General features: G+C 35.6%; 1 protein-coding gene across 1 annotated transcript in view; it reads right to left on the reverse strand.

The window, feature by feature from the left end:
* NUP133 (nucleoporin 133) overlaps positions 1–23,116 on the reverse strand; it is a 30,150-nt gene continuing 7,034 nt past the window's right edge. Inside the window, exons 9-26 of the mRNA XM_056487900.1 lie at positions 22,812–22,959; positions 21,830–21,977; positions 21,028–21,185; positions 20,209–20,300; positions 17,767–17,930; positions 16,266–16,360; positions 15,934–16,158; positions 14,834–14,956; positions 14,283–14,382; positions 13,066–13,308; positions 11,707–11,840; positions 9,898–10,056; positions 8,352–8,487; positions 6,438–6,556; positions 4,880–4,960; positions 3,777–3,841; positions 1,335–1,423; positions 1–361 (exon numbers count right to left, since the gene is read on the reverse strand). Of these exons, the coding sequence (XP_056343875.1) occupies positions 225–361; positions 1,335–1,423; positions 3,777–3,841; positions 4,880–4,960; positions 6,438–6,556; positions 8,352–8,487; positions 9,898–10,056; positions 11,707–11,840; positions 13,066–13,308; positions 14,283–14,382; positions 14,834–14,956; positions 15,934–16,158; positions 16,266–16,360; positions 17,767–17,930; positions 20,209–20,300; positions 21,028–21,185; positions 21,830–21,977; positions 22,812–22,959 (2,416 nt within the window). The 3' untranslated portion in view covers positions 1–224. The remainder of the gene's footprint in view (positions 362–1,334; positions 1,424–3,776; positions 3,842–4,879; positions 4,961–6,437; positions 6,557–8,351; positions 8,488–9,897; positions 10,057–11,706; positions 11,841–13,065; positions 13,309–14,282; positions 14,383–14,833; positions 14,957–15,933; positions 16,159–16,265; positions 16,361–17,766; positions 17,931–20,208; positions 20,301–21,027; positions 21,186–21,829; positions 21,978–22,811; positions 22,960–23,116) is intronic.

A 23,116-nucleotide genomic window follows, 5' to 3' on the forward strand; every position in this document is an offset into this window, starting at 1 on the left:
AAGTTTACCAAAGGCACAGAAAATGAAAACTTTATTTTCACTTTGCCTGAAAACACAACTCTGTGTCCCCTGACTAAAGCATCAACGTCTATACATTTAAGACCACGTTTATTACTCATACAGACTTTATCACAATGTTTTAGCAAAAATCCAAACAGAATATAAAAAAGTAAACATGAATTCAACAGTTTGTTAGAAAAAATATTTTAAAACCCCAGTGAGAATCATGTTTGCCCCTGAACGTAGAGTTCATAGTTTGCTTTTAACACAAATTGGAAGTAAGCGTTGTATTTCAAGTTGCCGAGTTCGTTTGCTTGAAGCAAGTCCTTCACCTCTGGCAAATACTCACTTAACTGAACTCCTACAAAACAAAACATTTATTACAACACTGATTGAAGTACTTTGCATTAGCAGTTAACATTTTTAAGTAAATACCTCTGTCTGTCTCACAGCTAAATTACTCTTGGAATTGGGAAGCTCTGATTCTATTATACAAGTCAAGAAATACAATAAAGCTTAAGTAGCCTGTAAAACAGAGTTAATTTTCTTTAATCCACAGTTCAGTAATTTAATGACTAAACCTAAAACCCAAGTCTTTACATAACACTTAAACAAAATAAAAGCAAATAATAAAGAAAGGAAAGAAAAAAGAAAGCTCAGTCATGGAACAACAATAAATCAATTGCAGCAGTTCCAGCTTAAGGAGGGCAAGTCCTACAAATGCAAGAAAATTGAAATAACTGAACACACAAAACTGGAACTGTTCTAAAGAACTTAAGTTTTGTCTTTTTCACGTGTTCTGCAAAAAGTTCTATGCAGTAATATTTAAAACTTTGACTCTCAGTTGCTTCCCTTCTCTCCCTCCCTCCTTCAGCTGTAAATTCCATGGCCATAACTTTCTACAGTCAACTTCAAGTGGAGAATGGGAGGTGTATTTTTTTGTTTTGGCTTTTGGAGAGGGAAAACAATAGCAAAAAATAATTTGCTTAAAATAGATCAAGTTCTGCTGAGCAACAGTCAATTAGTTATTATCCTGTATCTTACAGAGAAACATATTTACTTCTGGAAGAACTACTTCACTGTACAATAAGCAACTGCTAAAAATCTGTTGAGTTCCCTACTGAGCAAATAACTTAAAGATACTAAGATTATAACCAAGAAATCTGCTAATCTCTTGTCTCCCTGAACAATTTACAGAGATAGAATTTGTTCCAGATGATTTTAACTGCCTAGTGGAATGAGTATTTTATTACTTTTTACATATTAGTGTTGATCTTAAGCAGCTTTTGATACAACCATTTCAAGGCACTCAATTATATTTAAGTATACTTTACCTTCTTTCAACAGCTTTTGTATTATTTTCACAAATATACTATCTTTAGATGCTTCAATTGGATCATCTCCACCATCTGAACAGGTCCATCTGCAAGTCAAAGAATGATTTTGGGAAAGAATTACACAGACAAAATAATAGGAAAACTAACAAGAAAAAAAACCCACAGGAAAATTAGACAAATTATCAAAGGTGATTAATACATGTCCATATGGAAGCATTATGTGCTTGGTTATAGCTCAAAGCAAGTGTTTTTTTCCTATCTTGTGTTAATTAGTTTTTATTCCAACAGTAAAACTGGAACGAAACTGCACCACTATAATGTAGTCTAGTTAGGAGAAGAGCAATGTTTTCCATATTCTAAACCATTAAAAATCCCAACCAAACAACATTATTTCTTTGATAAAATAAAAGTATTATCCATTGAGATAGAACTACTTATTCTCAGTAATTATATTTTACAACTGAGGTGATGAAAGTGTAGATTTGTTTTTTTGGTAGAATAAAGCAAGAGAAGCAATTCTCTAATGTGAAAAAAAATAAAATTAAAACAAAAATCAAATACTGAAAAAAGAAATAGGGTAAAAAATTTGCAAAATCTAAGTTGCAGGCCTGAAACAGCACACATAGTCACAAAACAAATAGTTTATTTACTCTGTAATTTAATGTGACGGCTCATGAATATCAGTCTCATCTGTGATACAAAAAAATCCCAAACAGATTTTTCTAAGAGGAAGATTGTTTTAAATGACAAATTTTCATCTTTGCAGAGCTTTATATGCAACAACCTAACTTGTTTTGCTGTGGTTCTAACCTTTCAGTTGTTAAAATTTCCTGTTCCATGTGCTAAGCTGTCAGACAAAACTGGTTCTCATATCACTCCCTAAACCACCACAGGCCTGTGGGACATGCTTGTAACAGATCTGGACCTGGATCCAGAAGCTATTATTGACAAATCCTCTGTACTTCACTGGTTTTACCCTGGATGTCTCTTCAGCTCCTAAATGTCTAGGATTACATCTTTAATTCCACAGGGAAGAATGTGAGGAAAGGAGGGAGGGAAGGGGGATTTTGTCCCCTTGGGCAAAGAGGATAGTGAGGACACTGGCAGAGCACCAGGAGCACACTCAGCAAGGTTCTCCATCCTACCCAAGAACCTTACCATCATCTGTGGCTCTCAAGTTAGAAATCACAGGCCATCCTTAAAAGTAGGTACTGTCACATCTCAAATGTTTACTTTGGCACAGAGATGAAAGTTAACACCACCTCTCTGTAAGCCTTGGTGAGCCTTGCTGGACTGGAAACTCAGCTGGGACATTAAGTTTTCTACCACTATTCCGTGTAAAGTCTGCATCTCAAATTGTCCCTGGTTAGCTGCTAGAATGGCCAAAATCTTGTCAGTATTGTATGTGTTTGAACCCTTAAAATACCACATTCAAAACCCCATGCTTGTTCAGGGTAGACAGATCATAAACCAATATCTGGACTGGTGCCAGGCAGAATTCTGAATTCTTCTGTATTTAAAATAACAGGAAGGGAAAACACTTGGAAGAGCGTGAACCTCTTTTTGCTAATTACTTGTGTTATATGCAGACTAACAGTATTGCAATTAGGAATTATTTCCTAGACACCACTGCCCTTTGAAATCTATCCTATGCATAAGTGTGACTCCAAATGCTGCTTATTTCCATTTTATTCACAAATGGCACAGTGCATTTGGAATGCATTCTCTGTTCATCTTTTCTTCCTTAGGACCCTCTTGGAACATAGGTGGGAGTTAGGAAAGTCAGAAGACTTCTGAAAGTTAGAAAGGAAAGGGAGGAAATGCCATTTGCATTATTTAACCTGGGAGAGAACAGTACTACTGTTCTCTTGAGAAGATTCTTGTGACCAACTGGATTCTGCCTGTATTTGGTTTTGAACATCCATAAGAGTGGCTCTTCTAAGCACTGTTTAGGCTTTGATCTCTTACGGCCAAGAATGCAGTTTTGACTCAAAAAGGTCATGAAATTGCCAGTGTGGTTCAGTGGCAAAACCCAAGTAAAATAAAAGCTTGCAGGAGTGACCTCTGTGTATGTCACCTTAATAAAAAGCTTCTATTTGAGATGCTTCAAAGGAAAAAAAAAAAAAAGGTTAAAAAGCTTCAGCATTGGTCACTCCTTTTACCTCAGGAAAGGGTTCAAGAACAAAAGCTGTATGGGTTCATTTCTGTGTCAGGTGCCAGGACTGCATAGTAGGTTGCCAGTGAGATAAACCAACAAAGTACTGCAGGTTTTTTCTGATGTGGTTTCACTTTGTAAATAAGAATACAAGTTTTGATCAGACATATTATAATTCACTAACCTTATCCTGTGAAATTAAATATTTTTGGTGAATTAGAGAGTAGTACACTAAAATATAATTCTGGAAAAGCTGTGTCTTAATAAATTATATTTATACTTACCCATCTCTCTGGAGAGCCTTACAGAGAATTTTCAGTTTAAGATCATTTATATCCACATCTTCTTCCTTCAATTCATATAAGGAGAAAAGACAGGCAAATTAAAATTTTAGGGTTCTTTTATAAAGAAATTATCACTCTGTCACACAGATTGCACCAATGAATTAGATTCTTCAATCATCAAACATAATTTTTAACATATGCTGTTTTAACAGATGACCTGACTGAACTGTTGAAATACCAAACACTGTTTGTTTCTATTTGAAATCATGGATTCAGACTTTCTACATCACCTCTCAACTGCTGAAGACCAACTAACACAGTTTGTAAAAGGGCACATTTTAAAATACTGATTTGTAAAACATTGTATTCTAGGCAAGTTTTATTTTACCATGTGCTAAGTGACGACTGGAGTCAAAGCTCTTTTGTCAGTATGACCAAGCTAACTAACATGCATTAGTATCCACATTAGGATACATGTTTTATGAATATATTAGTATATGCTTTCAAAGATAAACATTTGATTTGAAAAGGGCAGTTTCTTCACTGCACAGAAACTGGCACCTCCAAATTGTGATGAATGGTTCTACACAAGTTGTTAGAAACTTAAATATCTGTGGGAAAAAAAATTTGAAATTGCATGGGTTTAGAGTAACATTTATTTTACTGAGATGAAAAAAAATACAGTTGGAAAAAAAGCAGATGGCAAATCTTTGGTTCAAAACTATTTACTTGTTAGCAAGTGGGCGTCTATCCCACATTACTTCATGATAATAAGTGAAACTATCAAGAGAGAAGACACAAGAACTAAACTACTAAAAACAGTTGATCTTTGTCCTGTTTGGAGACAGCCTGTAGGGCTCTAAAAAGAAACTATAGACTATAAATGGGAAGTGAAGATGAAGACTGCAATTTTTCTTAAATTATCTAAACCACATTTGGCATTATGTCTCCAGTGACTTAAAAACAAACTGGAAAAAAAGATCAGGGGTTGCTTTAATTACAATACACTAAGCTAATATGTTAATCAACTACAGATGCACCACCCTAGCTTAAATAATAATAAAAAGTCTCTAGGTTAGAAATCCTTCAGAAAGTTTTCCTACCTCATCAATATATTCCAGCAGATCAAGTGCTTTCTTGAAGTCATATTCATTGGCTCTTCTGTTCTCATCACATATGAACATCTATGAAATCAGAGATTAACATGGAGAATTATTTTTAGCCTACAAACTAACATAACTGGTATCAGGGACAACCCACTATGGGAAGACCACCACGTATTTTCTACTTACATGACCTTCTCATGAAACTATGTCTTGATTCAACTGCTAGTATTTTTATAGTAAGGAATATACTTAAGGTTTTAAAGCAGCATTCCACCTACGTGACAATGGTCTCTGGACAAATGACACTGGATACAAGGCTGCTGGGTTTCAAATTTAAGTGCCATTTAAGGCTGTAACATTCCTGGACTACTGTAGCCAGAGCTCAGCTCCACAAATAAGCTCTCCGAATTATTTTGGTAATTAAGCTCAAAGCAGTACTTCAGCACATGTGCTGCCTTTCAACCCTTAAAAACAACAAGTTCCTCTCAGTATTTCATATCTCCCAATTATAAATTAGTAGTTCAAAGAAAAATTAACATTAAACTCTTTTACTTTACACTTTCTGAGTTTCATTTTTGCATTGCAAGTAGCAAGTATTAACATTGGTTTGACAATGAGAGAATTCAGAAGGAAAACTGTTGTGGTGCCAGCACTCACCAAGTCCTGACTGACATTTCCACCCTTCCCTAATCCCACAGACAGCCTTACTTAAAGACATAAGTAAGGACTTCACAATATGCTATTAGCACAGTTCTCAGAAAATGATGAGAATGTAAACAAACAAGCATGCTTGTTTATCTGCTAGCTTTTAATTTTCCACAGGATTAAAGAAAAATACAGAAAAATTGACACCCAGACCTAAGTGACTTCTTTTACAATATATTGCTGTTATTCATGGAGTATTTTTTGTGTGCATCACTGGATGGTAAAAGTATGTGGCAAACAAGGCAGAATCAGCTACTGGCTCCTGGTTGATACCAGAAAGGAGTGTGAAGAAGGAGTCAGCACTATTACTTATTCCAGTAGCGGAACAGTTCAGATTTTTGTTTCATTATGGGTTGGATATTTGTAAAAGAAAAGAAAAGTAGCAAGACTTCCGGTGCCTCTCTGCAACAGGTGACCAAAAGCCTCTTCCTGCTTTTAGAACTTCCATTTTCTATCTTGCAGCATCCTTCTCCACTAAGGTAGAATTGTTCATTCTGCCTTCCAAGTTCTGCCCTACCAAGAATGTAAAGGAAGGTAAAAACTGTCTCAACATCCAAAAACTGGTTTAGACCAGTAAATCAACTTCTGGCACTGATCTGATTTGCTTTTTCTCATAGCAGCACTCCAGAGCACACATTCAACAGAAAAAACTGGGACTAAACCCATCATTCTGATGTTTGCTCACAGAAACTAAATGAAGTTAAACTAATTCACATATCAGATCTTTAGGTACTTAGCAAGTCATATAACGGATAAAGACAGCTGTGACCTTCTCATTCATTTTATCACAAAGGGGCAGAAACCATACTGGAAGTTTACCTGTGTAATGAAGAAAACATGGGACACTTACATCAATGAGCTGAGATGCAGACAGCACTGGCATATCATTGAGGTTCAACTGTTTCTCTGCCAGGAGTTGTTCGGGAAGCGTCTCCTGATGTAACAAAAAGCGCTCCTGCTCTGATATTTCTTGTAGTCATTTAAGGAAATGAATGTTTCATGTTATTAAAATGTAATAATAAATTGTGTGGCACAACAATAACTGTCAAGTCACAGTATTATTCAAGCCTACAAGCGTTTGTTATGAAGCATTCTATTTGGACTCTCATCCACATTCCCAAAGAAATATTTCCACTTCCATACTGCCATCCCAGGGACTTACCACTTACTTTCCACTCATGTTCCCAGTGTAATGAAAATGCACAACTCTAATTTTGCCCCAAAACTTCAAAATTAATACAGAGGAATGGATGGAAGCTGCTGGACTGCACAGGAAAACGAGTTGGTTGCAACTTCAAGGAGCTGTGCCATGGACGTGTTCCATCTCATGAACTGTTCCATTTTTGACTGTTTTATACTTGCCAGTATGAGTTGCTTTAGGATCAGAAACTTGCTAGTCTGAGATATTCAAAATGGAATAATATCAACCACACTATATAAACCCTGCCCTTCCCACCAACTTCCATTGCATGTTAGAATATGGAAAATAATTCTGTGGAGCATTTTATCTGTTTAGAGGAATAAGCAAAATGTGTCAGAAATAATTAATCTTTCTTTATCAATAGGGAAGTGATACACGACAAGTTTAAGCTTTAAAAACTCCATCATGTGCCACACAGAAATGTGTAGCAGAATGAGGTCCAGAACAAATTCTGAAAGTCCTCTAGCCCATTGAAATAAAGATTTGATTATCCCATTTGCCATTTTTAAATCTTCCTATTTAAAGCTGAGAGTCTTCACATCAGCATAGGCATTTTCACAGTGATAAAAAAACAAATCTCAACTTCAAGATTTCATGCAATGCTATACAACTTAAAAGGCAGATAATACATTATTATTATTATGAGCTAAAAATAAATTTTGAAGCCTACCTAGTTAATCTTATTATTACCATTCTTTTTCAATGGGATTTAAGAATCATTCATTACATAGATGGATAAACATGCAGATAAACAGAAGTAAGCCTGAGCAGCAACCCTGAGTCATATTCCTGAGCTTCCCCCTGGTGGCCAGAATCCTTTAACCAGTAGTGCAAAATTGCTTTTTCTCAAACTCACAGCACATGTGCTACACAAACAGTATTTTCCAAAGAGATAGGAATGGCAGAGCAATGGAACCATTGCATTTGGTAGTGCAGCAGGATAGATATTTGCACTTTTCCTGTTTACATCATTTCAGATAGAGTACAACGAAACACTGTCATGGTAACTTTCCTAGATACATAGTGCAAAACCCTGAGGCACTTCTTGATCACAACTGTATGTATTTGCAATTGCATTACAGTACTACAACACAGTTACAGGATTTCCTTGTACAGTCTAAGAACCTCAGGACTTGAGAAGAATTCAAAAGTGAAAACCATTCTATAAATGAGCTCTAAGAAATTAATTTTTACCTTGCATCTGAAATATAAAATGAAGATGTATTAAAATACATTCAGTGTGAATGGTTGACAGCTTTCAGCCACTTCTCAAAGTACAGGTGCAGCTTGTTGTTTTTGCCAGTATTTTACATGTTAGTGGAAAGGTACAAATTTGCCATGCTCATGGTCCTAATTCAATGTGAAAGTGAATACTGAGGTTAGTGCCTCCTGTTGCCTTCCTTGTGCTTCCTAAAATGAGCAAAATCATCAACCCATTTATCCTTGCCACACTAAGTCAGCACCTTCAACATAAAAAAAATCAACAATCTCCAAAATTAATGGGATTCTAATTCAGTAATTTAATAAGTATTTTCTTTACTTTGCCCTGTTTCTATTTCTTACCTTCTATTTTCTCTTGTAGTATGTCTTCTGAGAAGTCTGATGCCAATGCAGCTAATTTGCTCAAGCCAAGAAGAGTTTTCTTCTTTGCAAAATATCGTGTCTCCATATTTGCTAAAGTCTGCAACGTTCTGTGAGCCTAAAATTAATAAAGATGTTATAAAACAGTTTTGAAAATTAGGATCAGAAGCTTAACAGACAAGTATTTTATCTGAACAGAAGTCTCATGGTAATTTCTTGTTTGTTATACTATAACCCTTCATTTCAAAAGTCGTACAATTTGCAAATGAAACTCTGCATTACACTCTTCAAGAAGAGGCTCTCCACTTCAACAATACATTTTAAAAAAATCTTTTAATTGCTAATAAAAAAACCTACCTTATTCTCACAGGATAAATTGCAACTGCACACAATGTATCTTTAGGATCTAATTCAATACTTTGCAATAAAAGCAAGGCAATTATGTTTTGACAGAATGCTTTTACATGTAGATTAATTTACCTATTAATTCGAGAATTTGAAAAACTAGAATTGTGTATAATAGCTGCAGTAACCAAATACAGAGGCAAGAATTTGTTTATCAGACAAAGGAACAGTTTCTGAGCACTCACTCAGAAAGAAACTATCTACACTGAATTTTAGAACTCTATATTTACACTGTATATTTTAGAATCCTTACCCCCTCTTTGAAGTGTTTTGCCACGACATAGAAAACATTAATTGACACAAATGGAATATTACAATATTCTCAGAGTGGTTTTTGTTTGTTTTGGTTGGAGTTGGTGGGTGGGACTTTTTAGTTTCTTTAAGAGGTTCATATTAGTAGGATAAATGTTCCTATGGTTTTCATGCTCAACAAATGTGCATGTGGATTGAAAGAAGCAATTTTTGATTTGAAATACTTTTAACTGTTAAATGAAATGTATTTTTAAGTCTAGCAGAAGGATGGAAAGACTGACCAGCAAGAAGAGGGGACGTAACTGGGAAGTCCAGAAGGCAACAAATGATCATGTTTAAAAACAATGTCACATTAATCTATCCACATGCCCATTTGCTATTAAAAATACTTTAAACTATGAATGTAAGTGATTAAAGTTATCAATAGCTTTTTTACATTCATTATACAACCAAATTCCTTAGCTTTAAGATGTTAGTCTTGAAAGAGAAGTTTCAGTTTTTCCCTGGCTGGATAATATTATAATGCTATTGATATTCACTATAAATCTAACTCCATCAAAGTAGTAATCACATAGCCAAACCAAACCTTCTAAGCACTAGAAAGTACTAACCACCAGCCAGGGATGAAAAGCAGCCCTGATTTCCATTACATGGTGCAGTGGCTTACATGAGATACCAGGTGGTTCCTGAAGGGAGGCTTTTGGTACTCCAGAAGTACCAAATCAATTATCTGCCTTCTTTCCCCTAACCCACCTGGATAAGCTGTCTTTTGATGGGGAAGAGTCATAACTTGGTAAATTACCTACTTGAATATATACCTGACCTATACCACATGTGGTATTTCCATTTGGCCATATTTAAGAAACCCTACCTTTTGCAAATCCTGGCTGTTGATGTCATGCAACCAGCTCAGATGTTCATGTGCTTGCAAGAAACTGGCCAGCTGTCCATGCTGAGCTATAGGCTGAGATAACAGCTTTCCTCGCTTTCCTTTTTCCAGATACCAGCGAAACAGGAAATCTGAAAAGTTCTGAACACAACAGAAATATGAACAAATTTTAACAAGTTACACTTCAGTATCTGATTCACCTTTTAAGTGCTTTACAAAATACAATTGGTAAGAAAATAGTAAGAACCTGCTTGATAAAGCCAGAGACACACACACCACAAAACAGTGTTGATAAAAATCCCCATATAAGTCCTGATAAAATGTATTTAAAGCATTCATGAGCTCTCTGCAACAGATGCTGATAAACACAGAATCCTTCAATCAAAGTGATGGAAGTACCAAAAGTAAATACTTCATGTTAATAGACAAGAATAGGAATCACATCAATCACAATTCCTCTTGTCTCATTTTCAGACATGCTCCTTTGCCTCCTCTATACTTACTATTTCCTTTCATAAACAAGTTTACTCCAGCTGCCACTGGTTTTGAAACATTGTCTCCTACCTACAAGTTAACCTACAACTTTCCTTCTGTCTGTTTAAGAGAAAAAACACCCTACTTTATCCTCAAAAAACTTGAATGTGAAATAACTAATCAGGATTTCTGTTTGAGATTTAATTTAGGCTTTACAGGACAATATTAGAGTAGCATTTAATGCTAATTGCATTAGCAATTTAAAAAATGTAGTCTAAGGAGGCCATCAGTCTGATAGTCCATCCATTTGACTTGTTTAATCAGCTCTACATTTGCCACAGTAACTTCTTTTCAGGAAGTTTTACATTTCCCCTTCAAAATAAAGCATGTGAAGAGGGAAAAAAAAGATAATTTACCACCTTTGACAGTCAGGCTGAGTATTTAAATGCACTATTTAAAATGTTTGCTATAATTTCTGTCTATTACTGATACTTCTGATTTTTGTTATTAAAACAACCTTATGTACTCTCATTATTAAGAAACATGTAGACTGCAGGATTTCTCTTTCCCCAATAGTTGTGGAAAGCTAAAAAAATTCATCTCACTCATTCTCAAATTAAGACCCTTTTGTTCCAGTCCCACACATTTCAAGTAATCTCTATCACCTTTTCCTTAAATTTTCTAATATTTCAGCACAGTTAGTTTTTACACTAGATTTTAACACAGTGGAAAATCTGTCCAACAAATATGTAGCAGGACAATGCAAAAAACCCCAAAGCAATAGTCCTACCTTCCTACTCTTCCTAACTACTTTTATATTTATAATTTATACATTAATTACATCTCCATTTATACATTTAACAATTTCATCTCTTCTGGAAATTACTCTCCATTTTATATTATGTTAGTTTAATAAAATAATGTTTAATAAAACAGTGTAATGATAACAGCTTAATGAAGTTGCTTCACTCAGTCACTTGAAGTGACTTCACTTGAAGAAGTCACAAAATGCTGAAAAATATTAAGAGTGAAGAAACATGTCTGGGGCACAAAAAGGTCCCATGAAAAGGCACTGTCCATACAGGTAGTACTTTTATTTCTGCTGGCTAGCTTTGCCTTCCCAATGTAAAATACTCCACTGAATATTTTACAGTGAATATCGACTTCAATTTTCCACATTCCCCCTGTATGTATACACAATTACATACGCATAAAAAAAAATGCCAACAGAAATCCCAGAAAGAAATAATAAATTTTGCAACATTTCAGGTGCAAACTTGTTATAAAACACTACCTAAAGAAATAGAAGAGACTTGCCTGATCTGCAAACTGAGTCATGTAGCGTTGTAATCTGGCCTGGTTGTCCGTCTGCTCACACATTTGCACCAGGATATCAAAGTCACAGTACTTCTCTGCTAAAGCAGCTGCCAACTGGTACTGTCCCAGGGAAACTAAGTAACCAAGAAAAAGAAGTTTAATCAAACAAGCTCGCCTTTGTCTGAGACCAGAAAAATGAAAACAAGTTTGAAGTGTTGCCATTGAGGAGATACTCTCACATTCCCAAAGGAACATTCCCCTTCTGCATACATCTCCTGTGCACATGCACACTCACAGACCTACCAGCTCTGTCCCCAAGCACAAGAGGGAAAAAGGGAATACTAAACAACATCATGTCTTCTATTTCCTCTGGAAGTTAGCAACACCTGCTATATGCACTGGGGGAGGGAATTCTACCCATGACTTAACATCTACAATAACAGCCACTTAAATACACGAAGCAAAAAAGCAGCAGCCGCAGGCTTTTGGAAAAGGACAGGACAAATAAGGACAATTGGGCTTGCATTAAAGAGAAACTACTTAGAATCTTGCTTTTTGTTCAGTTAAATATGTAAGAACCAGCAGAAGACTTAGTTTTGTTTGTAAGGAAATATGAATCTTATATTGAACATAATGACATTGAACATAAAAAGTATTTATAAGCTGACAGAGCCCAAGAATATCAGGAAAATGGACAATGATAATTTTATGAAGCTTTTTCTAAGAATACTTGAAAATTATCATTAGATTGTTCTACTTATATACTTTACTCCAGTAAAAAAAAACAAAACAACAAACAAACAAACAAAACCTTTCCAAAGTTACTAAAATACATTTACACCAATCTATTTCCATTTTAAAAGGGAGCTCTTCTATGGCTTACTCATTCAGGACTTGATCACATCCAACACATTAAACAATGGGTACAATTATTAAATAACTGGGATTCAAAAAGTAACTATTCACTGATAAACACCAAACAAGCTTTCAGGCATATAGGTTTATCTCAACTTGCCACAATATAAATATTTAGAATCCACCCGCAGGCTAGTTTCAGCCAGGCAGCACAAGATAAAATCCTGCCAGAAAAATGTAACAAGTTGGCGCAAGACAGAAATTCAAGCACCCAGGTGTCTAATAAGAGGTACACACATGGGGTGCATGGATGCTAACTTGTAATCTGCTTATTTTTTTGTAATTATCTCATTAAATCATAAACCAGTCATTTGTACTCTGACAGCAACTGTGTAAAGCAAGCAGAATTCACACATGGATGCCGTTTACTGTATCAAATTGGTGCAATTTCCTCTTTGAATGGACCATTCAATCTTGGCGTCAAAGAACACGGAGAGCACTCACGGAAAGGGGACAAGAGCTCGGATCTTTTCTGGACATATTCCATCTCCACGCTGCTGTAGCGCTCCTGATCAGCCAGACGATCCACAGACTTCAGCTGAGCCACGTAGCCATCCAGGAAGCAATCCAGGAGTGCCACCAGCTGCTCGGCCAGCACGCTGCGGAGGTTGCTGTCCACCTGGGGATACACCACCTTCAGGATGACGCCGTGCTGCCGCGTTATTGCCGCGCGGAGGCTGCTGGAGGCTTGGGAAAACAGCACAGGCAACGTTAAAGCAAAAATCCAATTGCCGCAGCAATACATGGCAAAGCGTAAGGAAAACTATTACTATTGGCAATTAAAAAAAAAAAAAAAAAACGAGGAAAAAAAAATCTTTAGCTTGAAAACCAAAGTAATACCATCATCAGTCCACCCTGCAATAAACAACTACTCCCATCTACTTTCACATATTAAACTGGGCCAAGACGTGGTAAACAAAGAGCCTGAACTACACAGATCCATGCTGCCAACTACCAACATCAGCTCTTTTTCCAGAAGAAAAGAATTACTTGCACTATTTCTAAGCAAAGTAAGAGAATACACAAAAGGAAAAGGCAACTTCTATTAACCTGATTTAAATACTTTGATATAGTCATGAAAATACAAGATCAAAAGAGTTTGCATGGGTCCTGCTTTTGTGAAGAAGAATATGGATTGTAAGACTTTTGTCTTGGAAGCACTAAAAATATGTGCTTGACATGTAGAGGCTACAAGGAAGCTTAAGCACCAACTGGAAAGTGCTTGCTTCTGAGAACATTTGTTCTGATAGTTTTTCACATGATTAAACAATCAAAACAAAACACATTTATGCACGTAGAGAATCATCAGCCCTTTTAAAACAACTATAAATCATATTTTATGTTTTATTTTAGTTATGTACCCCACAGATCTGCCAACCAGAACCAATGCATTTAAAAAAATTATAAAAATTCTAAAATTAGTTTTGTTTCCCAAACTTCTGGTTTTATAGCCAAATTTGCAACGCAAGTTTTAATAAAACATCATCAGTACTGGACAAATTAAGTGTTCACTGATGCATCCCATTTAATTCCCCAAATGAAAACTTCATTTTCACTTCCTTGCACTGACAACTCTGTAGCAGCTTTTAACAATAAGTTTAAAATTCAGACTGAAATTCATGTGTTCTGAAACTTGTGAACTTGCAATACTATTTTCTCACCTGTCCATGGAATATATTCGGGTTCTCTTTCTGGAAGTTCTCCTGTTTTATATAAAGAGGCTCTAGACTGACGATACTGACAGGCAGCTTGTAGCATATCCTGTTGAAAGGCAAGGATGTGAGTATTTTAAAGTCTACCTCTGTATACACAGACCACAAATGACATTGTCCTTTGTAATTCTGAAATGCTCTTTTAATATCCACAGTCTTTCTACACTACTTTCTCAGCTGAACAGAAAGGGACATACTGACTGAGCAAGAAACTTCAATGCTCAAACACAAGCTCTTCACTCTTTGCTACATATTCATGATTCACGACTTCCAACAAAGCTGCAACTCCTTAAATTATCTTTAACAGAGGCTCAGAAGGAAAAAGAAGGTCCCTAATTCTGCCCAAGGCTGTCTTTTCCTTCCTACTGTATTTGGATGTGAAAAGCACATTCACTTTTTTCTCATGTCAGTAACTCAGATGTGTTACACTCAACCTGTTTTGTGCTCTTCAATGTTTATCTTCCCCTCCCACAAACGTCTTGGTTAAGGCAGTTCTGTACCTTAATTACGTTGTTCACATTGACAACTATCTGGGCCCACTCAATCGATTCAATAGGCATATCTTTCAGGATTTGTTCCTCCTCTTCTAATAAGCATTCAAAGATGGAATCTATCTGAGATACCTTGAAGACAGAAAGAAAAGTTGCATTGAACACAAACATGTCCACTATCAGCTGATACCTGAAAGCCAAGAGCTGTAGAGAAAAATAAGTACCTTAGAATAAACCACATAAATAGCCAAAAATATTAAAAGGTATCAACTACTGTAATGAAGAATGAGATCACCAGCTTATGGTTCATACAATACCTAAAACTATAAAATAATTCTTCCTGGACTTAAACCTGAAAGGAAAAGAAAAAAAAAATCTTCATTTCTGAAGACAACTCTGTACACTTCAATTTGGCATATTATTCCATCATCTTCTGGAATACTTGGCAACAGAATCTTTGTTAGATATAGTATACTGGATAACATATTTGTTTTAAAATAGCAGACTATTATTTCTGTTTTCTTTTATATTTATTTTTCTCCCTTAGCAACTATTGTTCTCTGCAGTAAAAAAACTTCCTAAGAATAAATGTTTTGTGCATAGTTCTTCTGAAGAAGGAAGAAAGAAATAAAGACTGAGCACTTGATTGGAACGCAGCATAAACTGAGAACTAAGTTAGCTTGACTAATGTTAGAGAGGATAAAAATTATAAGTGATTGAATTAATACAGTTCCACCCAGGACAGCTCATCAAAGCAGCTCTCCTGTCTGGAAAGCTTCATATTCCTTAGTTCATGCCCTAAAAATTCTAACTTAGTATGCATCTTCTTATGTGTCAGAGAATTTCAGTTGTCTTTTTCATTGCTCATCCATGGGTAGTTGGAAATTGTAACAACTTTACTTCTGCTACATAAAATTTGTCAGAATTCATGCTTCAGCTGCAGACACAAAAAAGTATATACACTAAAGTGAGGAAACTACTAGCACATTATCCACATTTAAATGATTTTTACAGTTTTACAGGGAAAAGTTTCAAAGTAAATTTCAAAGCAGTGTAACATTTACTGCATGAAAGGCTACACAGTAATTCAGCAACAACAGGTTTCTTACCTCCCTGAAGAACACATCCGCAGGAGTAAGGCTTGGTGGAACATCACATTCCCTTTTGTTTAGTGCAATCAGTACAGCAGCATTCACCAGCTCGGGCAGCCTAGAGTGGTGATTCTTGAGAACAATAGCTGCTGCCAGTTTCTCTGCATGCTCACAGAGCAACAGTCGAGTGGCCATTGGCATCCCTCGCACTGGAAAACTGCCCAGACGTTCAAAGGCACCAACCTTTTATAAAAAAACCAAAACAAAAGACCCCTTGCACTGTGTTCCAGAGCAATCAAGACAAAGTAATAAACTGTGTGTGCTGATACTGAAAGAACAGTAGGATTTACCTGATGAAGAAAGTCAATGAAGAAAGAGTGTGCTTTTGTCTTATCCTCTAGCTGATGAAGAAGAATGAGTGATGTGTTGCTGAAACCAGCTGCATCTAAATAAAGCAAAATCTTAAGTCAGAGCACTTGATATCTTTATTTCTGGATAACTATGTGTTTTGCCTCAGATAAATTGATCTGTCAATTTTTATAGTGGTACCACAGTGGTACTTTTTATAGTATATGCACACACATTTACATTGCTTACCATGCTCTTTTTAATCTGTTTTTTCAAGTCTATCATGGCTGAAGTAAAGCTTTTAGAAGAAAATAAGCATCTTTAGACCACTACTATCTTAAACTACTAGAACTATTGTGCTGCCAAAATAGCAGCTCACGAGCATATTCTAGTTTTAGTAGGATTCAGGCTTATATTTTTATTCTCATGCTGGACTAGCTATTGCAAAATTTACTATGCCCTAGACCACAGCTACTAGAAACTACAGCGTTAACAGGCATTCAGATCTAATTGACTCTCCATCCAGATTTTTTGTATAAACTAAGTGTGTTTATAATATCAAGACAAAAAACTTGGAAGAGCTATCACTAAGCAAAATTAGCAAGATGATTTCCAAGAAGCTATCAATTTTCATTTCTGGCTTTAGTCAGGAATAAACACAGACAGGCTGCCAAATCAAAAATAAAGTTGATTCAGAAAATAGTGAGGATCTCATGCCTGACAATTTCCAACTGGCTGCCCCATATAAACAACACCAGGAAACATCATCCATCTGTAACTAGTTAAATGAACTTTCAAATTAAGCCTCTACTCTGTAACTGGCAACTATCACCTAGAGGTTTGAGGCCACTTTCAAATTACAACTTGTAAGAGACACCAAATTATGAACAAAGAAGTTTCTTGCTGAAAACGTGTCTGGTTTACTCCTTTATGTACAACAAATGCTTGTAAATTGATTTCTCTAGTCCCCTTTCAGGCAGACATAAATACCAAAGCCAGAGGAATACGAGCTCACTCTACCCAGGATCCGAGGTGACCAGAAGCTGTGCAGTCACACTGACAGAAGGGTTAAGAATGAACAAATAAGCTATTTCTCTAAACACATTTGTTTTTTGGAAAATGATTCAAAACTACAAGGAATCATGGAAATACTAAAGCGACACCACCTCATCCTTGCATGAAGTACCTTTCTCAGAAATATGTTTTCCTTGCATTTACTTTCATTTCCTTTGCATTTATTTTATGAAGTCAAGAACTAATCACAGCAGACTGCAAGTTTAAAGATGCAAAAAGATGCCTCTAAGTCTTTCTGGAAATGTATCTAGTGGTGATAGAGGGCAATGGACATCTATGCCTTCTTTGCAAAGCTTTAAGTATAATGTTACCTAGAATATTATAGATACTATTTCAGAAAAAAAAAAACCAAACCAAAAACAACAATAACAACGACAAAAACCCCAAAAAACAAACCAAAAAGCTCAAAACCCAATACATTACATTTACCTTCAGGTACAGATTCAGCCCATCTTGGATCAGAGGCAGGGTAATCATCCATTAAGTCCACACTGATCTGAGTCACTGCTCTATCCAGTTCAGTATCAGAATCCAGATCTGCATTACTTGGAAAGAGCTCCATTACCATGGTTTGTGCATTGACTATATCTTTCCTGAAATAAATGAAACAAAGTATGCTAAATAAAATCAACTGACAGGATTATAGAAAAAAGAACCCCTCAGTTAACAGGATTTTCTGATACACTTTTTACATTTAAGTGAAATGCTTTAGATTATATACGTCAAGCATTTTTGGCACTCTCTCTAAATTGTGGATAAAAGGTATTCCAAATCTTTAAAAGCAAGTAGGCTGCACAACTTATAAATCAAAAAGCGTAGGAGTCAAGGCATACTTTATTTTATTACCTCTATTACTATTATTTAAGAGAAAGGACTAATCACACAGAGCTAAGTCTGGATATATCTGCTAGTTAAGTCAACATATTTCTATTGCTTGCTTTAATATTTTCTCAGTCACTCCAACTAATGGCAATTGAGGCGAAGCTCATAAAAACTTTCAGGAAATAGAATGCAATATTTTTATTTCCTATAATTTTAAAGAATCCTCTCTTATTCATATCAGTTAGTAAAAGAGCAAGAAGCAACCAAATACAGACTTTCAAAGTATGAAATTGTACTTCTATGTAAGAATTATGCAATATACACAAAACCCAGGGATTTGGTGCCATGACTAAAAAATTATAGTATTCCGACTGAGAAGGGATATTGCCAGTCCAATACTGGAAGTATTTATATTTTTCATTAAACTTTCAGTTTGAACACTTACTTGACCAAGACATCTACAAATTAAAAAAAAAAAAACAAAAAACCAGCCCAGCACTGCATCCAGAAATTGCATAAAGGTAAACTAGAGGATACTTTTGAAAAACTGGAATATACTGGATCTTCTATTAAAAAAAAAAGAGTTCCATCTTTATTACCCAGCAGGGTGTGTTTCTAAGGAAATTACATGGGATTTTATTAGCTTCTTCAAATCATGAAGTGCTCTCAGAAGGGGTCAACTTGGTATTTCCATAGAACTTCCTATCCTCTCTAAAGATCACCAGGTCTGTAAAGCTGCCAGAGCTCACTGTACAGCTGGTACACTTTACACTTCCAGGGGCTGCACAACCTTCCATTATTTGGTCTGATCAACTCACTGGCCATCTGGACAGGCCACTGCTACATCTGTTCTGTGGAAGACTACTCTGCTCGTTTTACCAGACTATTTTTTTCCAAAAAAATAAAATCAGAATAACTACTCTATACATAAAACTATTATTTTCTTCTAGTTTCTTCTTTTATATTTCTTCTAAATATAACCCAGATTTTTATTGAAATAACTTCCAACTTTCATACTGTTTCACACTGTTTTCCTTACTAACTCCCAGTTCCTTCTGTTTCCAATCCCCTCACATACCCTCAACATCATGTTTGCTAACTGTGCTCTCAGACCACAGCTATTCCAGCAAGCAGCACTTCTGTTTAATGACACTTCTGAGTACCTGCAGAATTTGTCTAAATTGTGTACCTGTTTACAGATATTGTACTGTTATCCTTTATTCCTCTGTGCTTAATCCCCTTCACTATCTTTTACCTCACATGAAGTCCTATGGCAAAAGCACTCCTACCTCTTGTTATCTTCAACCTGCTCTTTCCAACTTCTAAGATTCCTTAGGAGGATAGTCCAAACAGGGTTTGTTTTTTTAAATACATAAATATTGAAAATAAATCCCTCTAAATATAATTAATCTGAGCCTACAGATCTGTTTATCCTCTTTCTCTTTTTCCTCCTTTGTTTACATCACTCATCTCAACATTAAACCTTTCAGGAGCATTGCATGCCTCCCCACACTCCAACTGTTGTAACCAGCATAGTCTGACAAACAGGGTATTTTTTTCCACTCATTCTTACATACCAGTCAATCCAAAAATAAAATAAAATAAAATAAAATAAAATAAAATCGTCCTGCCCAAAGTCTGCCATGCCAGTTAATCTTCACGGCCATAAGTATATTCAAAAGTATTACTGAAAACAGCTAAGCAAATAAAAATGAGGATGAAAAAGTTTTTTCAACAACGAAACACCACTTAGTAAAGAACAAAGAAATAAAAATGAAAAGCTGGAAGTTGTTTCACTGGCACAAACATACCCATAGAATTTACAGAGTGACAAGTCATTGAGATTACAGAAGTCTGCTCTTTTCTAGCACATATCCCTCTTCACTAACCTAAGGCATATTCAACATTTTCCTAATAAAAATGTGTGCCATTGAAATATATACAATTAAATAGGACAGAAATACTCTAACTAAGAGAATCTCTTACTCAAATACCAGAGTGCCTTCAAAAACAGCAAACGAAGTCTCAAAAATGAAACGCAATTCCTACCTGCAGTATTGCAGAAAAGCAGCTTTCAGTAACTTGGTTTTATCTTCTTGAGCTACAATTTCTAGCCTACCGGTTGCATCAAATGCAGGACTCTGAAAATGCAAAATAAAAACTTCAGCTGAAAGACAAATATTAATCCTCATTATGAAAAGAAAATAATTTTTTTAAGCAGTAATGCCACAGGTTTAAAATAAAATCACCACCTGGAAGCAGCTGTGTTTATTAATTCAAATATAAACCTCTAAGATATGTTACAATCAAAGTCACACAGACATTTGACCAAAATTCACACCATCTGCAAAGGAACTTACAACAACTTATTCTGCCCACCAGACTTTTTAATAATTATTTGAAGATTCAAACCCACCATTTTTGACAGGATTTAAAAGGTATTCCTGAATACTATCATCCACAGAAACAGTTTAACTGCAGACAAACTTAACTAGAAACTAGTTTGTGAAGAAAAACAGTTTCATCAGAGCAATCACACAAAGGCCTTCCTTTAAAATACTAGTTAAGAATAACAACTGATTATAGTGTTATATTAGGTCTAGTCATAGACAGCAACACACCTACAAAGAAAAAATGCAAATTTCATGAAAACCTCAACTGTGAAACAAAGTAAAACAAAGAAAGCTACCCAAACTGACAGATGTAAAATTTTTTGTTTTGAAAACTGCCTTCATTCAAGTGTTTGAATCTCTATTAAAAAAAAAATTAAAACTCAAGCTGGGATTTCCAAAGTGAAAATTCAAAATCTACATTAAAAACCACTTTATTTGTACCCTGCTTTCAACCAGGCAAGCAAATAATCATTACCTCACTTCTTGGTCCAGCAATAGAAGAGGACAGGGCATCTTCAAGGTCTTCAGGAAGCACAGAAATATTTTCCCTGGACAAGATAGTTAGAAGTCCACTTTTTTTGGCAAAGAAGATGGGAAGGCTATTACAGGAACCTGCTCCTAAAATATTATCTCCTAAAATAAGAAGAGGGGGAAAAAAAGCACATAATTACCACTTTATTTTAAAACCAAAACACAAGAGTTTCATAGACAGTTATTGACTTTTGTCATTAATCAACCAATAGTAATTGGTAACTGCACCTGACGTAGAAAAATTGTGAAACTATTTGCTACTCTAAATCTAGACCTGCCGATACTGCAAGTGTTAAAATTTAAAAGAAAAGGAAGAAAAGAGAAGAAAAAAAATTCAAGATTCAGTTAATTAAAATTCTACCTAAGGACCGATATTCCTGCTGTACTTGAAAACACCTTTGAAGGTCATGGATAACATACTTAGAGACATCTGGCTCTGAGTTAAATTCAAGGGAAAAACCAACCCACAGTGAATGTTAGGAAAGAGAAAAACCAAGGAAAAAGCCCCACAAGCAAAACTCCCATCTTTTCATATACCAAAGACAGAGATCTGCTTCATTTTCATTTGAAACACTGTAAAATACTGGATGTCACATCAGAACTTCTCCACACACTTATGAGAAATTCCCAACTTGAAAGATTTAATAAAGGACCACAAGTATGACACTGCTGAGATATCTAAATACTGTAAAAATACTGAATTAGGAGACACCAACAAAATGTGATTTTCCTCCATAGCAAGTTACCTTGTAAGCCAAATACGATTTTTTCCTGTGGTAACGAAATTCTGCCAGTTCCAGTGGAACAAGCAAACACTTCATCTTCCTTATAAAGGTAAGCAGCATGGCTGAAGTAATCTGGGACTACCAGGCAGCACAACACTTCATCTTCTGACTGAAAGTGTTAAATACAAACAATATCACATATATAATCAATCCCTTAAACATTTAAAATTTTAAATGCTAATCCACGCTGCCTGAACTTGTTTGTATTTTTAACAATGAGGTATGGATGTAACTTACAACCTGAAAAACCAAACAAAATCGCTTTTAATTTGCCCTAAAATTTTAGATCGTGGAGTTTTTTCCCCTTCCATATGGATTACATTCTTGCTAATTTCACATGGAGACATAAACACATTAATTATTCAACAGACTTCACATTTTTCTTCCATCTCTGAGCTTTAAGATGCCATTGCAGGCAGTGGGGAGAGGGGGAAAATGGCAGAAGTTTACCAAAGCAATCTAATCCCCAGGTTTATGCTTCCAGAAGACACAGCACAGACAATGTATTCCACAGACAGCCAATGTATCCTCCCCTCCCAGCAAGACAGCTGCCTAGCAGGGACCAAAAAGCACATCTTTGTCCTGAAACAAGAGTCTCAGAGTTTGAGATCTGTTCTAGATGGATTACAAGAGCATACGATAAAATCGCTCCATAGAAACTTCCACAGACACAGAAAAAATAAAATAAATCAGTAGGAGTCAGATTAGACTCATTTTTGAAGATTTTATCTTATAACTTAAAAAGCAAAGCATAAACTTTACATACAGTTAGTATTAAACATTAAGAGATGCTGGCACACATCTTCCTCAGAGTATTACAAATACATACTTCCAAGGGGAACTGATTTTCCCTTAGACAAAAACCTGACACATGATTTACATACAGGAACACTCTGAAACACTGAACTTTTTGAAGTCAGTATCAGAACCTCAATTAGCATACCTGAAAAGATGGATTGTATTGTGTGACCTCCACAACAACATCATCAGACATCTGACAGCCTTTATCTTCTACTGTTACCAGAGTGTAGTAGACAAGACATGGACGGTCTCCAGGATGCCATGCTGCAGCAAGTATGACCAGTCCATCACTATTCAATAACAGATATCACACCATTAGAGAAGTTTATTACTTATTTTACATGCTCAAACACTACCACTCAAAAAAAACCCAAAAACTACAATCTCACCCAGGTATTGTTCCATCTTTTTTTACTTTTTTAGAAAAAAACCTATACTATTTGTTCT

The sequence above is a fragment of the Oenanthe melanoleuca genome, chromosome 3, assembly GCF_029582105.1.
Source record: "Oenanthe melanoleuca isolate GR-GAL-2019-014 chromosome 3, OMel1.0, whole genome shotgun sequence".
NCBI classification, from domain to species: domain Eukaryota; kingdom Metazoa; phylum Chordata; class Aves; order Passeriformes; family Muscicapidae; genus Oenanthe; species Oenanthe melanoleuca.